The 21,230-nt window shown below is 37.8% G+C and overlaps 1 protein-coding gene across 21 annotated transcripts in view; it reads right to left on the bottom strand.

Moving 5' to 3' along the window:
* Positions 1 to 21,230, bottom strand: part of MAST4 (microtubule associated serine/threonine kinase family member 4) — a gene marked incomplete at its 5' end in the record, with an annotated part of 197,844 nt that overhangs the window by 45,652 nt on the left and 130,962 nt on the right. For 15 of the 21 annotated variants that reach the window (XM_083403588.1, XM_083403581.1, XM_083403589.1 and 12 more), the window contains 6 exons: positions 2,684 to 2,893; positions 4,434 to 4,509; positions 6,623 to 6,780; positions 10,741 to 10,819; positions 15,177 to 15,246; positions 19,420 to 19,508. In XM_083403588.1, the coding sequence (XP_083259714.1) occupies positions 2,684 to 2,893; positions 4,434 to 4,509; positions 6,623 to 6,780; positions 10,741 to 10,819; positions 15,177 to 15,246; positions 19,420 to 19,508 (682 nt within the window). Of the gene's footprint in view, positions 1 to 2,683; positions 2,894 to 4,433; positions 4,510 to 6,622; positions 6,781 to 10,740; positions 10,820 to 11,783; positions 11,805 to 15,176; positions 15,247 to 19,419; positions 19,509 to 21,230 lie in introns of all 21 variants that reach the window. The other 6 variants (XM_083403585.1, XM_083403571.1, XM_083403587.1 and 3 more) reach the window with 1 other exon arrangement.

Genomic DNA, 21,230 nt, shown 5'->3' on the forward strand with positions numbered 1-21,230 from the left:
GAGAGCAAATTTCCTTAGATCTGAGCTGTGCAATCATCTGCCTTAGGAGTAAACATTTTACCTCTATCTGTGGAAGCAGCAGCAAATAAAATGTACATGGGGGAAAATAGCAGGTGAGTAATCTAAGCAGAATTACTGGGATGGCAAATTCAGTAGATGATCAGAAAAGAAATTGAAAGTATAATGTGAAAGAATGGGAACAAAAAGAGCACTTTTTTGAAGAAAGAAAAGGCTTGGGAAAGAAATTGGAAGAGGTTTTGTACTGCATTCCAAATTTCTTTCAAACTTTTTTTTGTCTCGTAACAAAGAATAGACTTTCAGAGACCTAATGAATGCAAAGAAGCCATATGTTGCTTCTCCTGTCTGAAGGATATTGATGCTCCTTTGTTCATATCGCAAAAAAGGCACTTCTTTGTCTGAATAATAGAAGCTGCAGGATAAAGTTCAAATTACATTCACAACTTATTCTCCAGTGTACTCGTAGATATCCACGAGTGTGAACCTGAATCAATCCAAGTTAGATGGTTGATTGCATTACTAGAGACTTACTTTTCAAAATATTTTTTTACTTGTGAGTTAAAATCCCATACATGTTAACTCTTAATTAAAACAATACGAAAAATTAAGTTCAGGATAGGTTTTTCAAACACCTAGTAGTTTAAAGGCAGTATGTATAGATTGCTGCATTTTATTGTATGGCAAATTTGAGAGAAGAAACAAAAAGGGAGAAATGATTTTCACCATTCCAGTCTGGCAAACATTAGTATGCTGAATGCATTACTATTTGTATCAGATGCTTAAACCAGCAATACTAGGTGAGCTTGTGGACAAAAAGATCCCACAAAAGTAAAAGGAGGTTGCTCCAAGAAAACATTAAACTCAAATTGACCTTGACCTTAATACAAATATGTCAGCTAAATCAAGCTGCTCAGATGCCTTGTGACTTCCCTTAGCCATGCAAAGCAATAACAATGTGCCAAGCAGCAGGAGACACAGCTATCCACTGAATGTCACAGCTGGGAACTGACAACAATTGCATCATCAGAAAGCCAAAGTGTGTTCCCACAATTTAGTTCCAGCAAACAGCAGGCATTCCTGCAAGGATTTATGTTGAAATGAACACTATAAAGGTAGCAAAAATGGGAGTTTTCATACTTGGGAATAAAGGACACCTAAATAAAAACCATAAAAGCTCAGTTTGAGCTCAAAGATACTGTTTAAAAGTGTACTTTGGAATCAATTATCTTATCAATAATTTAATTTTACCAAACATTGTGCAAACCCAAGCCTTTTTTTAAAATCCCAAAATGTACTTAAAAACTCCAGCATTATTCAAAAACCTTATTATTTTTGCTAACATTTTAATAGCACTTGACCATGGACAATTCAGAAATATTATTTCACATTGTACTTGGACAGATGGCATACCCAGTTCTGTGATACCTTTAAACTACATGTAATAAATTTGCCTTCATCAAAATGTTCAATGATACAGTAAACAAATTCACAGATAAGGACCAATGGTCTCTTCCCTCAAGCATGTAAATGGCATCAGGTATGATATATCTAAGCTGATTCATGCAAGGCAAAGTGGGGAAAATAATTTTAAAATGGAGGTCTGCCTTCTGAACTAGGACAACATGCTACAAGTGGCCCACGGGGGTTGTTTAACCGGCCCATGGACCCCCGCCACCCGCTCGGTTGGCTCCTGTGTGCCACACTAAACCAGCGCGGAACAGAGCAGGGACCACCTTCCACGATGCTAGCCTGCTTCCCATTGACTGCAGGAAGCTTCTGCAGCCAATGGGAAGCTGCGAACGCCTCCTCCACACCAGAAGGAGCACACAATTCAGGCCACCACAGCATCTGCAGGACCGAGAACCAGCCCAAGCCACAAATACTTTGCTGACCCCCTGCTATAAGACATGTATCATGAATGCTGTCTTGGCCAAAGCATAAAAATCCACCTTATAAGGCTTAAAGAGATACTGGGACTAACCCATGTAGCCAACTGACTGACTTTCTGCAGAGGCACATTTAAGGAAAATGCTGCTGCTCTTGCTGAATGAGCAAAACTCTTGATGGGTGGAGGCAAATGAATGATACAATTATACACTTTGAGCCACCTTGCCAACATGGTGGATGGAGGAGGCTTTCTTACCCAAGGAGAAAGGGTGAAATATACTAAGAGGAAATCTGGCTGGTGGAAGGGCTTGGTATATGTAATGCAGATTTTCAATGCCTTCTGCAAGTCTAATGAATTTCACATTCACATTCTTTTGTATAGCTTTTCCTTAACCACACAATTATTACTAGATTGGATAAAATTAGCAAAAATTATTAGACTGGACAAAATTAAACTTGGATATAATATTCATTTTGTCTACAACAGAGGAGAGTATAAGACTATTTCATCTGAGGCACAGAGGTACTGCCTAAGTTACATTCTAGGATAAAATAAGCTAGCTTTCAGATACTTCATAAACCAATTATATAGAGTCATATGCTTTAAGGTCCCTTAGACAACCGTGAAGGTCACTGAACTGACCAGACCCACTTAAAGAGCTGTACATGTCTTATGTATTTATTTTTATAGGTCAGTTGCCATAACTATCTCCAGAGCTGCATTTTCTTCAACTAACATAACTCAGCAATTTCTAAACCATATTTATGTGGTTCATACCTCTTGTAGGAGCTTATCCAATTTGTGCTGTAACTCAAAGAAGTATCGTGAGGTGATGAGGCCCTGATGAGATTTATCCAAGCAATCACGAGCCAGCTCAATGATCTGGTGGTGGGTGAAACTGAGAACTCCATCTGCCAAGGGAAGGACGTTATCAGGAGAGTGGTTGGTGATAATCTCCTGAAGTCGCTCTTCCATCTGAGCAGTAGCCTATCAAAATAAGTTTTATGGGTTTAATCAAGAAGCTATTAAACATACTTCAGATTTAAATTAAAATCCATGCAAGACAAAATAGAAGTTTACTGAACCTGTAAACTTACTTGATTGACTGATTGATTGATTGATTGACTGATTGACTAGATAGTTGCTTTATCTTGCCCAGGGCAACTCAAAGCAACTTACAACCAACCAACCAACCAACCAACCAACCAGGCAACAACCTTCACATAGGAGAATAAAGAAATGAATCAAAAAGAGACAATGCATGTACTTTTGTAACCAAAGGAAATCTTTAATAAATTTATTTAAATATATATCCTGCCCATTTCTAAAAAGGCCACAGATGGTGATCATATAGGCCATACATACTAGCTTGGCTTTCACGTTACAGGAAAACATAGTTTAAAACCAACTATGGTTTAATGTGAACAAGCAATGTGCTTGTGCACATTACTCAAATTTCTTGTGGCACTCCTCTCCTGTTTGTGCTGCTACCACACAGAGGGCAAAACCAGCCAGAGTCTGGCTTGTCATGTAGTCCAAAGCAGGAGCTTCTGGTTTGTTTCCTCCAAACAAATCACCAGAAGTAACCACTTTAGCTTGTTTTAGCTACAGTGCAGAAGGAGTGGGGAAAGAGTATCCTGCAAACTTTTGACCAGCATACAACAGCACACTGCTCGTTCACATCAAATCAGCTTCTTTTAAACTATGGTTTAATGTGGTGTGCAAACTGAGCTGTAGAAAGAGGTAAAATTTTATCCCTCTTTCAAACGACCTGGCATTTATTTAAGAGATTTATACTCTCTTTAGAGGAAATCCTCCACAAAATGGACTGTAGTACATTATAAAACCTTTTAAAGCACATAGTCAAGTCAGCGAAACAAACAACATTAAAACCACTAGCATAAAGCAGTAACAACCATAATCCAGTTAAATGCAGTTAACTCACCAATGCACAAATCAAATGTTTTGAGAAAAGACGGGTTTTTAAAACCTCCTTTTTAAATTTAAGACATGGGTCTTCCTGAATGCTAGAGGAATTCCCTTTCATAATTGTACAGCAATCAAAAAAACCCTGTTTCTCTGATAATTCAATACTAATAATATCTACACTAAAAATAAACATATATTTCTAAAGCACACACTTGCAAAAGTTGTTTCCACAAAGTTATACATGCTGCTTCCACCAGGATTCCATGTATTTGCAAGGAATTATCTGGGCTGTGTATCCTGTCATTGCATCTTACACTGCCAAAGAACCTTCTAGAAAGTTACGTACCCTGTGTAACTGTTACCATAAAACCAAAGCTTTTTGGAAAGCGACGAGAACTATAATGCAACTTTGGCATGATTGTTTCTGAGACAGATCAGCTGCAGATCAGCTGACAAATATTTTAAAGAATATTGTTGCTTTATGATAGCATTTTTGGCTTAAATTAATCTGATATACCAAATATAACAGAACACCTTTTTTTAGAACACAGATTTCTTATCAAGTCAGCTTTAGAATGCAGTGAATATTCATCTTTACCTTTGGGAATCTTTCTTTGTATACATGGTTCATCATAATGATTTCATGGTCACAGCAGGCAGGAGAACGTCCAGGGCTGCAAGTAAAGCAAAGCCAATCATCCCTTGGATCTTGTACTGAATGAACTGAAAATGAGGTCTATAATTTATGTACTCTCTTCTGTAGGCAGTCAGTATTATTATTACTACAGGACAAGTGGGACTGCAACAAAATGTGGCAGAGTGAAGAGGTCTTAGTCACTGTTCCAGTCTGTATGCCATGCCTTCCTCTGCAATACTCCATTCTAGTCAACCCTCCAACCTGGTTTTCTATCCTGTCCCCTGTTCCTTGCCATGTCAGCCAGCTTGGCCTCTGAACATGCTTTTTTGTAAACTGATAAAAACAATGTTTTCAAGAGCTGGGAGTCAGTCCACTCCTCGTTTCCAAAGGTGTAGGCATGTTAGTTTGCTGCAGCAAAATCAACCGTGTCTTTGTGACATTTTAAGACTAACTTAATTAATGATGCATTTGCTAGTCTGAGGGGCACAATATTTTTGAACTCATTCCTAAATACTGCAGATGCAAAAGGCTGCTTCCACCTTTCCTACTTTATAAGAAACGAAGAACGAGCGTGTATGTATTTCCTAAGGCTAGGCACCTGATATGCCCCTTGTATCAAAATAATTTCTGCGAGTTCTAAAACTATATAAAGCAGGTTTACATGAACTGGGAAAACAGGTTCTAATACACACATATCACTAAATCCTCATCAACTATCTTTAAAGTAGAATCTCTGCTCTGTTTAGTTAGGCCTGTGGCCAAATTCTGTAAGATGTAATGTAATATAATGAAATATAATGTAATGTAGTTGCAATGCATTTTCATTGGGGGATGGGGGGACTGTGCAAAAGACACAGAATTTCAGGATAAGTATACATGTTGACTATTGGAGAATTCCATTTTATGCAACAGAGCCTACTGACCTCTGAATAACAGGACCCAGTTGTGACTCTTGCACACCAGCTATGTCACTCTAGACAGGTTCTACCAGCTACTGTCCTCCTCCTACTTCATCCAGAATCTATTTGCTTATTGCATTTTGTCCCCTCTCAATCCTCTACATGGCTAAGGGAAATTAAGGAGTGAGGGTAGTACAAGAGGAGCAAAGTGCATATGTACATTAGACTGACTTGTTTACGCTGACACTAACACTACAACTCACTGTTTTTTCATATGGAGCTGCTGTTTCATTAAATCTAGAGTGACCACGGCCTCCAGGATACATGCAACACAGTTCAGAATAAAATTTATCCTTCTCAGATAACTGGGAATCAGAAGAATGTAACATTTCAATCTATGGAGCTAAGGCAGGAAATCTCTGCAAGTTGTAGTTTCTGGAGACACTAGTTTTATATTAAACTAATGCCTTAAATATTTTGATTTAGTTCTGAACAAATGAAAAGATCACCTATATTTCTTTCTCTTTGTTGACAAGCTTCACCTCTACTGAGAACAAGAGAACTTCAAACTCTTGAAAAGAGCAAACCTATCACCCTATAATTTGGTTTCTCAACAAGTAGTCTAATTCTCTACAGATTGTGAATGTAGCTTTTTTATTAATCACCACAATGTACTCAGAACTTTGGGAGAGGAAGAAATTTAAACTAAATACTTTTTTGTGATGGTAGGAATTCTGAATAATTTATGTTGTCACGCAGCACATTTTCAATCATTTAAATAGATATACTGAGAACATTTCAAAGATTATTAAGCTAGGAAGCAACCGAAATGAAAATTATAAACTTAACTGTGAAGGTCAGGATTTTACATTTCTAAGGGCAAGGCCAGTGGAAGACCATTTGAAAACTAATGTGCATTTTTTAAAAAGGCATAAGACACAATTAGCTCTATATTTTACTATATTAGTACAAGCACAACAACAAAAAAACATACTGTTTTATCCAGACTTTCCCTGACACACAATTTTGGACCCTGTTGTATATTTTGAATCTCCATATTTATTGTATTGCTTTACTATTTTTCATGTTTTACATTCATGAAGACTGCCCCAAATATTAAGAGATTTAGAAATGCTTTTAAACAAGGTAACAAAATATAAAACAATGTTATAGTAACATGCATAAAAAGTATAGTTTCTCATGAGTTTCCACATGAAGGTATCATTTCAATTTCCTGGCAGGTCAACCCACCTCAGGCTTCTGGATCGTGGCCGCATTTGAGTGGTCCTACATCTATTATCACTGGCAATGCTTTCAGTGGCACAGAAATGTTTAGACAAAAAATGTAGTTCGTCTGGAGTTGGTTGGTATGGTAACTGGTGCAACTTCTCTTGGGAGGAACAGGATGACTGCAATAAACATGTGGAAGATAAATTCGTACCATAACCCTAAAGTCACGTTAAACATTTGGCTGGATTGTACACAGAATAACTTCCTTATTCCTAAACTTTCTGAACACAGAAAATAAAAATGCAACCTTAAAGAGATTATAGAAGCAATAACATCATGCAAACACTTTATATGCATCTGTACAGATACAGCCTTGCAATTTCAAGGACCCTTCCTGCGTATTCTCTCAGCCCTTGGATTTAAAACAGACAAAACTGCTAAGCATATGTATGAAAATAGTATAACATGATCATCCATTAACTACAGCTATCCCTTTTGATTTGCTGTGCTGTAATGCAACTTTAAAGATAATTTGGTGCAGAAGGTGACTTATCAAGATGATGCGTTGGAAAGTTACAGAAGCAATTTTCAGAAGCAATTTTGAGGAAGGCTTATAGCACAGTGGTAGAGCACATCCTTTGCATATGAAAAGTCCCAGGTTCAACCCCTGGTGTTTTCCATGTAGAGCTGGGAATAACTCCTACTGGAAACCTCCGAATGCTGCTGTCAGTGAGGGTCAACGTTACTAAGCTTGATGGACTGGCTTGGTATAAGGAAGCTTTCTATATTCCTGTGTTCCAGAATCACTCCACTTAATACACTTTCCTACATGGATATTTACTTTGGTGTAGTAAAGAGGCACATTTGCTTTGCAGAAGGAACACACGATGGGGAGGAACAGTTATAGTTTCCTTCTAACAGGTTGCTGCTGCTTCTAAATCCCGAGGCAGCAATACTTCACCTTTCTGGAGAAATGCCTTACTGAAATTTCCTATCCAGTCTCCAAGCATGTGTTGAGTCAATTATTCAGATTCACAAAGCAAACATCTGTATAAATCTTGAAGACCAAAATAGTTGCTTGCTTGAATATTACTATGAATAGATTTTCTTTTGAAATGCTATCCACTTTGTTTAAAATCTAGGATGAAAAAGCAATGAGCAAAGGAGTTTTCTATTTATTTTACCTTACCTATGCTCACATACAATCCTTAAGTTAAGTGATTTGTGCTGACAGCTTCAGGTTGATCAGTTAAGAATAGGCATAGGCAAACTTGGCCCTCCAGATGTTTTGGGACTACAACTCCCATCATCCCTAGCTAACAGGACCAGTGGTCAGGGATGATGGGAATTGTAGTCCCAAAATATCTGAAGGACCAAGTTTGCCTATGCCTGGTTAAGAAGTGTGAGGAGAGTCATGCTGGATCAGGTCATTGGCCCTTATAGTCCAGCATCCTGTTCACGTAGTGGGCAACCACAAGGCTGTGGCAGGTTTAGGGGAGTGTGACTGGTTTGGTCACACTAGGCCTGGAGCCTTGGGAATGCCACAACTATGATTTAGAATGGAATATGAGAGGTGGGGAATGCCAATTCTGGGGGTTGCACAGGCCGCTGCTGAAATTTGAGACCCCAAGGTCCTCACTCCCTGTGGGTAGCCTGCATGGAGGACCTGAGCATAACAGCACTCTGCCCACCTACAATTGCCAGCAACTGGTTTTCAGAGGCATATTGCCTATGACAGAAGAGGTAAAGCATAACCATCACGACTTATAGCCACTGATAGCCTTCTCCTCTATGAATATATCTAATCCTCTTTTAAAGCCATCTAAGTTGGTGCCCATAGGTCCACAGTTTAACTGTGCACTGTGTGAATAAACGCTTTCCTTTATCTGTCCTGAATCTCCCAATATTCAGCTTCACTAGAGGTTCGTAAGTTCTGGTTTAATAAGAAGGAGGCAGAAACGTTTTTCTCTACCTATTTCCTCCATGTTATACATAATCTGATAAGCTTTTCTCATGTCACCTCCTATTTGCATTTTCTCTAAACTAAAAAGTTCCAAATGCTACAACCTTTCCACATAGGAGAATTGCTCCATCTCTTCAATCACTTTGGATGCCCTTTTCTGAATCTTTTCCCACTCTATAATATTCTTCCTGAGGTTTGGAGACCAGAACTGTATAAAGTATTTCCATTGTGGTCACACTACAGATTTGTATAACAGCATTATGAGATTGTCATAATGCTTTTTCACCGCTGCCACACTCTGGAACTACAACTTTATTGAGCTGTCCACTACAACCTCAAGGTCTCATTCATGGTCAGTCACTACAAGTTCAGACTACATGAGCATATATGTGTGTGTGTGAAATTAGAATGTTTTGCATCACTTTACACTTGTTTGCACTGAACTGCATTTGCCGTTTTACTGTCCATTCATTTCTGTTGGAGCATTTCACAATCTCTTTTTTGCTTTAGCAAACCCGAACAATATCAGCAGCATGCTTGGCTACCTCACTGCTCACCCCTAACTTCAATTCATTTATAAACAAGTTAAAATGCACACGTCCCAATACCAGTCCTTGGGGGACTCCCCTTTCTCCATTCAGAGAACTGCCCATTTATTCCTACTCTCTGTTTTCTGCTAATTACCCTCTCCTCTTAGTCAATGACTGCTAAGCTTACTCGGGAGACTTTGGTGAGGGACCTAATTGAAAGCTTTTTGAAAGCCCAAGTATGCTATGCCAACTGGATCACCCCTGTGAGCTTGTTCACAACCTCAAAGAACTCTAATAGGCTCATGAAACTGGTCTTCCCCTTGCAGAAGCCACGCCAGCTCTGCTTCAGCAAGGCTTGTTCTTCCATATGCTTGGTTAGCTTATCTTTAAAAATACTTTCTGCTAGTTTTCCCAGGCCAGACGTTAAGCAAATTGGCCTGTAATTTCCAGGATCTCCCTAGATGCCTTTTTTAAAATTGGTGTTATATTGGCTGCTTTCCAGTCCTCTGGTATGAAGGCTAATCTGAGTGACAAGTTACATATTTCTGTTGGAAGATCAGCCATTTTACATTTGAGTTCTTTGAGAACTCTCTGGCGAATGCCATCTGGGCCCAGTTGGCAATTTGTCAGTTTTTATTTTATCTATGTTTATTATTCAGAGCCATCTTCCCAATGACAGATAGTTCAAAGGCTTTTTCTTAATTTTCGCAACATAACAGTTTACATGAAACTATTTTCCAGAAGGTTTAAAACAATAACAGAATATGACAATTTATGCTGTGATCTCTTAACAACCTACCAGTAGATTAACTGTGTTTCGTATTTTCTTATAGCTATCTAAACATCACCTAATCTTAAAAATTAGTATGAAGAGCCAGGTTGTACCTATCAAGATATGAATATGTAATTATTCAGGCAGTGAAAATGATTGGCTTCAATAGAACATGGATTTACTCCAAGGGAAATGGGCCCCAAACTGTGTAACGGGAAAAATAACTATTTGTATTATAGCTAAGCGATGCATGGAATCCTGCTAAATAAAAAATGAGTGAAAATGAGTTATGGGAGGATACAAAGTACCTTCTGGCATATATAAAATATACTATTATGTTGTACTGTATATTATATGAAAGAAGGGAAATCAACAGTGGTTATAACACACAGTGTGCCTGTTGAAGGAGGGACAAAAACAAAAAAAGTGTATTCGTTAGAAATACTTGAATAGCATTTTGGGGCAGAGGATCAGTGCAAATTCTCTATTATGTCAGTGAGCTGCCTTAACAATTACTTATTAGCTAGCATGCCTGTAACTGTTTTCAAGCACTGCACTTAATTTTTTTCATTCAAGTTCAGCAGACAGCATCTATTGTATGAATTATGAGAAAGGAGGGGGGAACTCATTGCCAGAAAAAGTTAAAATAGTAAATATTTTGACAAGCATAGTGGGGTGGGCGATCCAATCAAAATCCTTTAACATGTTAATAGATGGTATTGCTGGGATAGAGCCTCCCCCTATCTCCCTATAACCCTACCCCTACTGTAGATACTAGTAGAATTCTACATTATTGTTTAAAATCTTACAAGGGATGAATCTGAGAATATATTACAAGCAGCAGCTATTTATTTATTTATAGATAGTTACTTACTGAAACAGTTGAGCTTGGAGTATTTGTACCATAGCCAGAAGAGGGGAGAGATGCCAGTGACCAACGTCGTCCATCAGTCCTGTTGGGAATTTGAGTTAAGCCACATAAGACAGCTGTTAACACTACAGTATTATACAAAAACTGTTGAAATAGAAGCCATGAAATGTTGTGGTGTACCATGAGGAAATATAGACAAACTCATAAGCAAGCATTTTTACAAGGCACTTTTTAAAAAAGCACATGAAATAATCCAGCTGTGAATGGGATGTTTTAGGATATCGGTTAGAGACAATGCTAAACAGGAACAGGATGGAGGAGAGACCGATGCACAACAATGACAGGCTAGAAAATGGAATGTACATGGAAATGTATCTAAAATGCACGAAGAATTACAGCAGCTTGACTTGCAAAACTAAACATTTTCATAAAATTATAAATTTTGGTAGAACAAAACATTTACGATGTAGGACAATTTCAAATTCTGCTACATGTAATCCACATTCAGACATAGGACTGCCAACTCCAATTTTCAGCTGGATGAGGCCTAAATACTCTGCTCATGTAACATGTGCAGTTAGTGCCTGTGTTTATAATTCCTCTGCTACAGCACTACCATCCATGTCTAACAGGGGACTACAACTGTTTCACAGACAAAAGTAGAAAATAACATACACATGATATGCACTGTCTGCATCCAACACAACCGATAGCTCTGATTACTAATCAGTGCCGGGGCAAAGCAGGTAAGCTTGCCAGCACAATGGTGAAGAGAGCTCCTTCAATGCTGTCTTCCTGGGCTCCAGTGGTGAATGAGAGCCTTTTACATTTTTGTGACCCGTGTATGCAATAAGGTTACACAGTGCTGCTTAACTAATAGTGGGGAGATCAGCTTTCCCCGCCCCACTTTAGCAACACTGTTCTGAGAAAAAGGAAAAACCCTGGCTTGGCTGGTTTGTTTCTAGGCAGTTGGCAATCCTAGTCAGAAATTTACAATCAAATTAACAAACCACAAAAAGAGAGTAGTAAGTTTTTGTGACAGTTACCTCTCGTTTCGATGCCCATGACTGCATTATAATTGTGCAAAGTATATTTAAAAAACAAATGAAGAAGTAGAACAACATGCATGACAATCAGCATAGACAGCTTCAAAATATATGGGGATGTACCCTGCATGGCATTTTGCAAAAGATCTTCCAATTTCACAACAGATGTAAAAAGAAACACAACTCTGGGGTGGGGGATCTGTGGTACTCCAGATTTTGTCAGGTTACAACTCGCATAATCCCTGATCAATAACCAAGGCAGCTGGGGGTGATGGGAGTTGGGCGTCCAACATAAGGAGAGCCTCAGGTTCTCCATCCCTCACATAACTTAATGATGCAACTTTGTTGTTTATCCAAAGCCCATCTCTATCTTTTACTCAACTTTGGTAAATGCAACGACCTGCTTCTATTTACACACCCTGTTGGTGATTTTTTTCATAATGCTAAAGCAAAGTGGTGTCAGACCAAGGTGACTTCTAAAGTGGAAATCCCATGAAGTCCTATTTCCCCTGAAGAAATAGTGAGATGCCAGTCTTGCTACGTTTCCAGAGAAGGCCAGAAGAGCAACCAGTGGCATCCATTCAGTAATAGGATGTATGAACTTTTGCTTATTAGAAATTTGTTGGTTTTAAAGAAAACTGCTGTGTTGAATAGATCAGTAGTTCCCATTTTTTCCCCCTGTGGACCACTTGGTTGCTGAGGGTCTTCGTGGACCACTTAATGATTTTTCTAGTTGTTGGAGCAATTGTAATGTGCTGTGATAGATGTTGTAATGTTTTTAATTGTATCTTTACAAGCATGCCAAAGACCATCTAAATGAAGTTAATGGACCACTGATGGTCTTGTGAACTAGACAGACACCCCTTTCATGTTACCATACTATGTTTTTTGCTCTGCCAACTTTCACTTGCATGGTGTGAAAACTAAGTCTCATATTGTGATGTATCCTCACATGTATTTCAGGATCCTTACTATATGCATAGCAGTCAGCTAGAGTGATGACAATTTCACTCATGCTGCAGAGGGGTAAATAGGAAGGGAGAAGCTGGTATAATGGCACTTTGCCACTTCTAGCATGCTCATTAAGCTTTGAAAACAAAGCAATGAAGAAAATGCATTGTGTAAGACTTGCTCTAAATCTAGAAGGCGGGGGGATGAGAACCTCTTGCTAAAGAACAGATTAATTCCTCACTGAAAAATAGATTGTTGCCGAAAGTAGTAATTCAGGGAGAAACATTTCTATGAACACAAATATATAATGTTTAATATTTAAAACACATATCCTAAACACATAATGACAGTAGTAAGGTAAGACTTTTTTCAGATTTTTGAGATGCACAGTTCTTTTAAATCAGCAAAGTTAGGATGAACTTTTCATTCCCAAAACTTTTGGGTTGGGCTTTCAATAAAACACATGTGCATAAGATCCTCTGTTTTATTCTATGAGCAAGGCAAAACTTAGTCTTTACAATGGGAAATTCCTATATACAAATAGAAAAAGGGGTAACTCCCGCATTCCTGGCTTTGAATTTTGCTCATGGTAACAGTTACAACTCAGAGAATCAATGCAATTTATTATGCTACAGTTCTATTTTTTTCCTATTGGTATTTCCTCTGGTGTATAAAACTGGCACACAATGTAAATTAGATTTCAATCAGCTATTCTGAAATACATAGTAGTGGTTTATGTTTCTGAACAAATATGAAAAGAAGATGGAAAATAAATTGGGAAGGAATAGTATATCCTTAAAGAAAATGTTGAAAGAATAGAAACTGCAAGATAAATCAATCGGAATTTTCAAATAAATCTGTATATAATCAAGATGTAACATTTTATGCATCTTTCTCTCCCAACATTAATACTTCTATGATTTCTATAAGGCCATGACAAATGGAATTGTATTCAGGTTTGTGGCTTCCTTCACCAAAAAAAAGAGAAAGGATCATAGGCAAAAACTGCAGGAGACTGCAGTTATTTGGAGAAGAGGTATTTCTTACCCAGGTTACTGAATCCACTAGAGAAAGTGGGGTCATTGTCCAGCATTTGACAATTATCATGTTCGAACATTCCAGTTTTAATGTTATTTTCACATCTATTTATGGGTGCCGAGACAGGTGGGGAGGAAGGTGTAGCATTTGAACCTCAAGCTACATATCAGCTACACTGGTTATCTGTGCATGCTTCAGATAACAATTTTTTAGAAACCACTAGTTTCCTTTATATAAAACGGGTTCATTTTCTGATACAGCTGAGTAGCCATTAACCAACCCGCAATGTATTCACGAGTAAATGTAATCGTATGCTTCGGATTAGTCAAATACTTCAGGTGACCAACAGATCACTTATACTGATGCAGTAGTACTATACAATCACAAATGCATCTTCCAAGAACTATACAAAAATTAAAAAATTAATTCCTGGGTAGACAAAACCTAGCACTCTCTTCAGGGCATTCATTGGTTCTTTTACATTCTAACCTATGCCAGATGAGGCAGGATCCACTCTTCTTCTAACACAACTTTCACTCTGTCTTATTTTCTGGGTTTCGTTCTGCTAGGGGCATCTTCATCAGTAGAGTCACCCTAATCAACAATGGCAGCTCTTCTCTGGGTGACTCACTACACAGCATTGTGGCTTAATTAATAGTTCTGCAGAATGACAATGTAGTGACAATCTCTTTTGACAGATTCCCATACTGTACTCCACCCCAGTTGGCTCCTTTCAGTGTAGTAGGAAACTGGTTTTGGAAATCACTGAGGTAGATAACTCCTTCAGTATTTCCCATAACAACACACGTATCATTACAGTTGTGGGAGAGCTAGTTTGAAGTCAAAGGACTCTCTCTCAAGATGCCGCATTAAATAGCACATACCAATTTATGAGTGGAAGGTTTTAGAATGTACTGATACCTATCATGAGAAGTGATGGACACTCCTTCCTTGGAGGTTTTTAAGCAGAGGCTGTATGGCCATCTGATCGAGGTGAGATTCCTGCATTGCGGAGGATTCAACTAGATGACCCTCAAGGTCCTTTCCAACTCTACAATTCTGGGCTCCTATAATTCACTAGTACAGTTTTGCAAAGGCTGGATTACAGGCCGCTGTTTTCTAGTCTTTTTAAAATTAATTAAATTAACTTAAATTAAATTACTATGAAGGAAGGGAAAGAGGTGGTAATCCTGGTTCTTATATGAATGAACTTTAGATATTGCAAGAAATTAGCAGTATCAAGAAGCAAGTTGTGAAGACTATTATAAATTGAATTGCATTTTAATGCAACATATATTGGTGTTTCTTACCTCCACCAGCATTTTATAAATGCATAAATGCAAAGCGGCGCATGATTCCCAACTATTAATTATGACACATCAAATACACACAAACCCATCCTACCTTCGTGCAAAAGAAAAGTGGGCTGAGGCACTAGGAGAAAAATTTCTAGGGCTATCTTGAGGACTGCTCCCTGGTGAGAAACAGAAGAAAGTAAGAAAATTATTTAAAGTGTCATACAATCATAGTAAGACTCAGTGAAAATCACTGACTGCTTTTGTTATGGAGTGGCATATAAAGTAAATAAATAAAATATAATTATCTAAAATGGAAGCCAGACTCTTAACTTCCATCCTGCTTTCTATCTGTGGTTCTCTAAATATTTATTTGTTTATTTGTTTATTTATTATTTTATTCATTGAATTTGTATACCATCCTTCATCTAAATATTTAAATATAACAAAGAAACATAATATATAACATAAAATACAAAACAAGAACACAAAAGACAAAAAACCAAAAACAATTATTACATCATCTCAAGCAAAATTAGTTCACCACAGTTACAGAAATATTTCTGTTTGGGGGGGGGGTATTAAGACTGAAACTCTACTTTTTTAAAAAAAGTATATAAAATATGTGTATATCTGTTCTCAATATATCAGCATTTAAGGACACTTGCAATAAACACTGATATCCACAGTTTAAAAATACTATCTCTCAACATTTTCCTTGCCCCCCCCCCTTAAAAACCATTCTATATGCCAACAAGCAAACCATGAAAATTAGATAGAAAGTTATTCCCAGGACTGGTAAGACCAAGGCATTGGGAGGTGATCTTAAATGATATGAAGATGTGACTGCTCATTGTGAAGAGAACATTTCCTTTGGGGCCTTGTTACTTTCTCACATTAGACCACTCAACCTGCTGCTGAACACTGAGAAAGCCTGGCAGGCAGCTGTTGAGGGAAAGTTCACCACTATCCCAGCCTGCCTCTCAGCATGCATAATTAGAGCATGTGGTCTGTCTACAGGGGAAACGTAAAGGCGACACAAGCAAGAATGTTCTTTTTATGAGCAGTGGTGTCTGTCAAGAAATACATAATCCTCTTTCTAGAGAAACACACAACCCACTAAGTTTTTGATAAGCACACAGTCCAATATATAGAAACAAGATTATTGCACGCAAGGTTTGTCTTTTTCTATTTGACAACATTATTTAGTTTCAAAGGTAGCAAATAATTATCCAGTGTGTGTACTAAAGAGTAATGCACTGCAGATGCTTAAACAGTGATTAACCAGTGGTCATAATAAACACTAGAGTTCTACTAGAAAATGTTAATTATTCAACTACTGTATAATTATTCTATTATAGTCATTCCTCAAGATTAATTTTGGTCATCAAAGCAAATCTCAGAGGTGTTCCGGGCTCCATTAACCAATTTGGTGTCGACACTCTATGGTCCACCCTGAAGGGCTCTTAATGGCTGATTACGCAATGAAGTGATGGAAGCAGCAAAGTTGGCCCTGCTCACTGCCCACATGGTTATGTGCTCCCACACACATTTGGTTTTCTTCATAGCAGTGCATTCACCACCTGTATTCTACATTGTCCAGCCAGTTTCATAGCACATCTCTCCCCAGTATACCAGGGGCAGAGAATGTGTTCCACATTCTCAGAGAGGACACTCAGGTGAGATTGTACTTACGGCCCTTTGCATCATGCCATTTCACAGCAAGATGAGAGCCTCAGAAGGATCACCAGCTTTATCCACCAGAAAATCCCCCAGAATGGTCAGGAATCCATCAGAATCCGTAAGTTTTGGGGGTTTGACCATCCTAACTGGGGGCCCACCCCTGAAGGGAAAAGTTGGTAACATCAGCCCACACTTCACTAGAAAATCTTGTCTTGAACTCTTGGGGCAAACAGATCTTAAGCAGAAATCTTATGAGGAAGATGCTTGGAAGAACACACATCCCTACAGCTGAAGGTTTGCTTTTGCTGAATATATTGATTTTCTTTTAAAACTTTATTGCCTTTGCCAGTCACTAAACTCAATATTTAGATGCAAAAGAGTTCACAGCATGTTGCACAGCTGACTCGTTTAAGTATTCAAATAACTCAAACAGAGGGCAAGAAAACCCAGAGACAATAGGAATAGGAATCATACTGCTGCCACGATTTAAGGCGTGGCATTTCAGAAAAGCAACTGGAGTCTCATCTATGACCTTCATCGCTCACAGCATTTCTCTCAGTACTCATCCACCTATCTGCAAGTCAATACCTGAGAGGCTTTCAAATGACAACCAGTGCCAGTTAATTCTCTGCCCATATGTGCACTGCTTCCTTATTACTCAAATCCTGCTGTTCTCAGGGATTTTGCTGGCTGTTTCAGCTTTCACACATTTCATTTGCTGTCGAGACTACTACTGACGTTTCTGGCCAGATAAAGTAAACCTGATTGGTAGGGTCAGGCATTATATAATTAACACTACAATCTCCAGGGAGAGGCAAACACTGAGAGCGAGTAATCAGAATTTCAAAATACTGTATTTAATGGCAATATATTAGGAGCTGTGTTGCATACATGTTGCATTATGTGAATATATTCAGAATGAAGAGCTTCAGAAATCCTGAAGAACTCTGAGAGAGCAACTATTGCACTGACTATAGATTATTGCTGTGCTTTAGTGCCTGGAACAAGTGTTTTGATACACAGACGGTACTAAGGGAGATTAATAATAACTGATCTTTTAGATTATACACAGGATCAGTTAGAAATCTTGTTGTTACCACTTGACAACTCTCTTTAATGCCTATCCGCATTTATCATCATAGCCATAAAATATACTAGTAACTACTCAAATTTATTAGTTTGTAGTAATCTGGCAAATTTTATAATTCAGGCAACTATCCAGGAAGCTATCGTCTCTGTTTTGACACCCTAGAATGTAACTATGCTGCAGATGGCAGAAAAATAATTTTCCAAGAAACTGCCAGATGATTTATGTGGGAAAAGGTTTGAGAATATGTTGCTGAGCTTGATTAAATGTAGATGATCCCAGAAGATAACAGAACTCACTACAGGAAAGTTTCCTATCTCTTATATCTGGTTATCTATTAGAACATGTACTTTCTGAAAGGAAAATGTTAATTTTTCACTAAGTTGCCTTGTGGCACTAGCAGCAGACTTGCTTTGAAGAAAACTTTCAATTCAATGTCTCCAAACAAGTCCCTGGGAAAGAGTCTTTGGGAAAATTTGGGAAAATTTGAACCTACAGAAATGTTGGTGGCTGTCAGTACAGTACTACAATTTATTTGTATTACATATTTCAGTTGGTCTATATTATGTTTCCTAATGAAAAAAAAAGGCATAAAATCAGGACTGTAAAATGACAGTTCCCGAACTGTAAATATATTTCTGGTATATAATTTTGTTGTATAGGCATTTTGATTTGGTAAACTTTAGTAAGATTTGCAGTGAAATCAATGTGTAACTTATCAAGTATTCATGTTTCATAGAAGTTCTGTCATAGTACAATTGCTTTAAAATTACAACCATACTGTTATTTTCTTGTCTCTCCTTCTGTCCTCATGTTTTATGTTAATGCTTAAAGACTCCACTCTTTGCTTAAATGTATTTCTGTATGACACTGCTGTCTCTCATTTCTTTCATTTGAATTGTGTGAACTGAGCATTTTATGTACATGAAGTTTTCAACCCAGAGCTGGAAAAACAGTTCTATTTTAGGAACCAGTATCAATTATTTAGGCGCTAACTGTGAATGGAAATGAATATATATTTGTGTAGAATCTTTTTCCTATACAAATGCAAATTGAAAATCACTTAAAACCAAAAGGTTTTTTGTGAAAATGTCAGATCCACAACCTGATGATACCTTTATTCCCACCCCCAACCCCACATGCTGGTGTTTTTTCCCGTGAAACACTGTCAAGACTGGGGATCTAGAGAAAGATTAGTTTACTCATCAACCTGTCTATGTACAGCATTAATCTGCAAATAAATTTCAGTGTCTCTGCTATTTGAAATGAGGTGGGCAAGGACCAGAGGGATGGCCTTCTCTGTTGTAGCACCTTTTTAATGAAATTTGTCTGGTCTGAGCACCAGGCAAATAGCTTTTTATTTCCTCTGAACTTTGTTACCTAAGGGATTTTCTGGTGTTGCTGCTGCTAAAACTTACCATTAATGTGTTTAAACCAGCATTAAAAACTACAATTTCAAACTTTCATTCTAATCTTGGTTCTACGGTGATCATTGGAAGTGCTAGGATACCCCAATCCAGTCATGTTATATAATCACACTACAAGATTTCTCTCTTAAGTCTATGGAAACAGTGGAATTTACCTGCATGAGCTGAAAGTGGCGAATGGGGCCGGGGCATAGCTGGGGACTGTCCATTGCATATCAAACTTTTTCGGTTACTTGTCCGGCAACTGTGGAAAGAGAAGAGAATACTTAAAGTACAAATGGTTCAAATATGTAGCATCCCAACCCTCTATTTAACTCAGAATTACTATCTGGTGATAGGCGTTCTTAATTCAGGGGAAGGGAAAAACCCCTAGAATTATACCACATTATACCTAGAATTATACACACACTGGATGTTAAATGAGTTATATCCCATATATCAGCAGGAGAAAATGCATTAAGGTTAATTATAACCACAATTTTAATGCAGATATTATCCCCAAAGAAATCCACCTGCCACTATGACATTACACTATTAACACTGACATTTTATCTGATACAGAACAACAGTCTTATTTATAATACATAAAAATGTCAGAAAAAAAGATGACCATTTAGAACCACCATATGATACATGGATTTCCTAATTCCATCCAGGGCAATAATCTATCTATCTTATGATATACTAATTAAAAATCTAATTATTGAAGCAAATTTCACATCTGCGTCTTTTTGTAAATAGACCAGGCACATCCTACAAAGATAAATGTCTTCTTTCACTCATACATTTTTCATCTCAAGCACTGCAAATCACTATTTTTCTCCATTACAGATAATTATGACATGAATGGCAAACGCATACATCTACTAAAAAGCAGGACCTCTACAGCTTTAAGTGAATTCATACTCTTGTAATTATAATCAAATACACCTAAGAATATCATCTTCCACCTTGAAACACACATGTAAATTATTTCCCCTAAGATAATGAAATTGTGAATGAGCAAAAATGTGTGCATCAAATATGTTAACATTTGGAATACAAATTATTCCATTACATCTTCAGAATGAACATAGGAAACTGCCTTATACCAGGTCATACTATTTGACAATCTAGCCTAGTACTCTGACTGACAGTGACTCTCTGGGGTATCAGGCACAGTTCTTTCCCATCATCTGCTACCTGATTCTTTTTAACTGAAGATATTGGGAACTATACCTGGGACATTCTGAAGTGAAAATATATGCTCTGCCAGTGAGCTATGGCCTGCTTAAACTAAGGAAGGGTGAATGCATACATTGAATCCACACTGTAAGTCTTCAAACACATGCATGCGCGCGCACAAGCAACAAAAATACAAATAGCTCACACTTCTATAGACAAGGAAATAAAACACTGATCAAGTTCCTGCAGAAGGGTGGTATCCAGCTAAGTCATACTCAGAGTAAACCCACTGAAGTAAACAGACTTACAATAAATTCATCCCAAGTCAATTAATTTCAATGGACCTACAAAGAGCATGACTTAGTTGGATACCACTCAATCTGTTTTTGCAGTGGCATAGTTGTGGAGTTACAACCCTATGTAAGTGAAACCCATCCCTGAAGGCCAATAATATGATTTCAATGAGAGAAGCTAAAGTAGGATTTTATCTGCTCCGAAAACAAGTGGTAGATAGGGCTCTGAACATGAGTGTTCTACAGCAGTGGTGTCAGAACTTCGAAATCCTTTCACAAGTTTCTAGTTCCTTAAAAATACAGAAGTATTTGAGTACTCTTGTTAAGGAACCATAGTCTACTCAGTACTCCTAGGCAAACATATACCTTCACATATATTTCCTGTAAACTACTTTCATCACTCGGCGATCCAATTTTAAATGTTCAAACCACAGGGGTTTTTTTGTTTTTTGTTTTACAGTTCTGCTAAATGAGGACCATTTATCACATTATCGTTTTGCTTTAAAACC

Source organism: Podarcis tiliguerta (assembly GCF_965153285.1).
Source record: "Podarcis tiliguerta genome assembly, chromosome: 11".
NCBI classification, from domain to species: domain Eukaryota; kingdom Metazoa; phylum Chordata; class Lepidosauria; order Squamata; family Lacertidae; genus Podarcis; species Podarcis tiliguerta.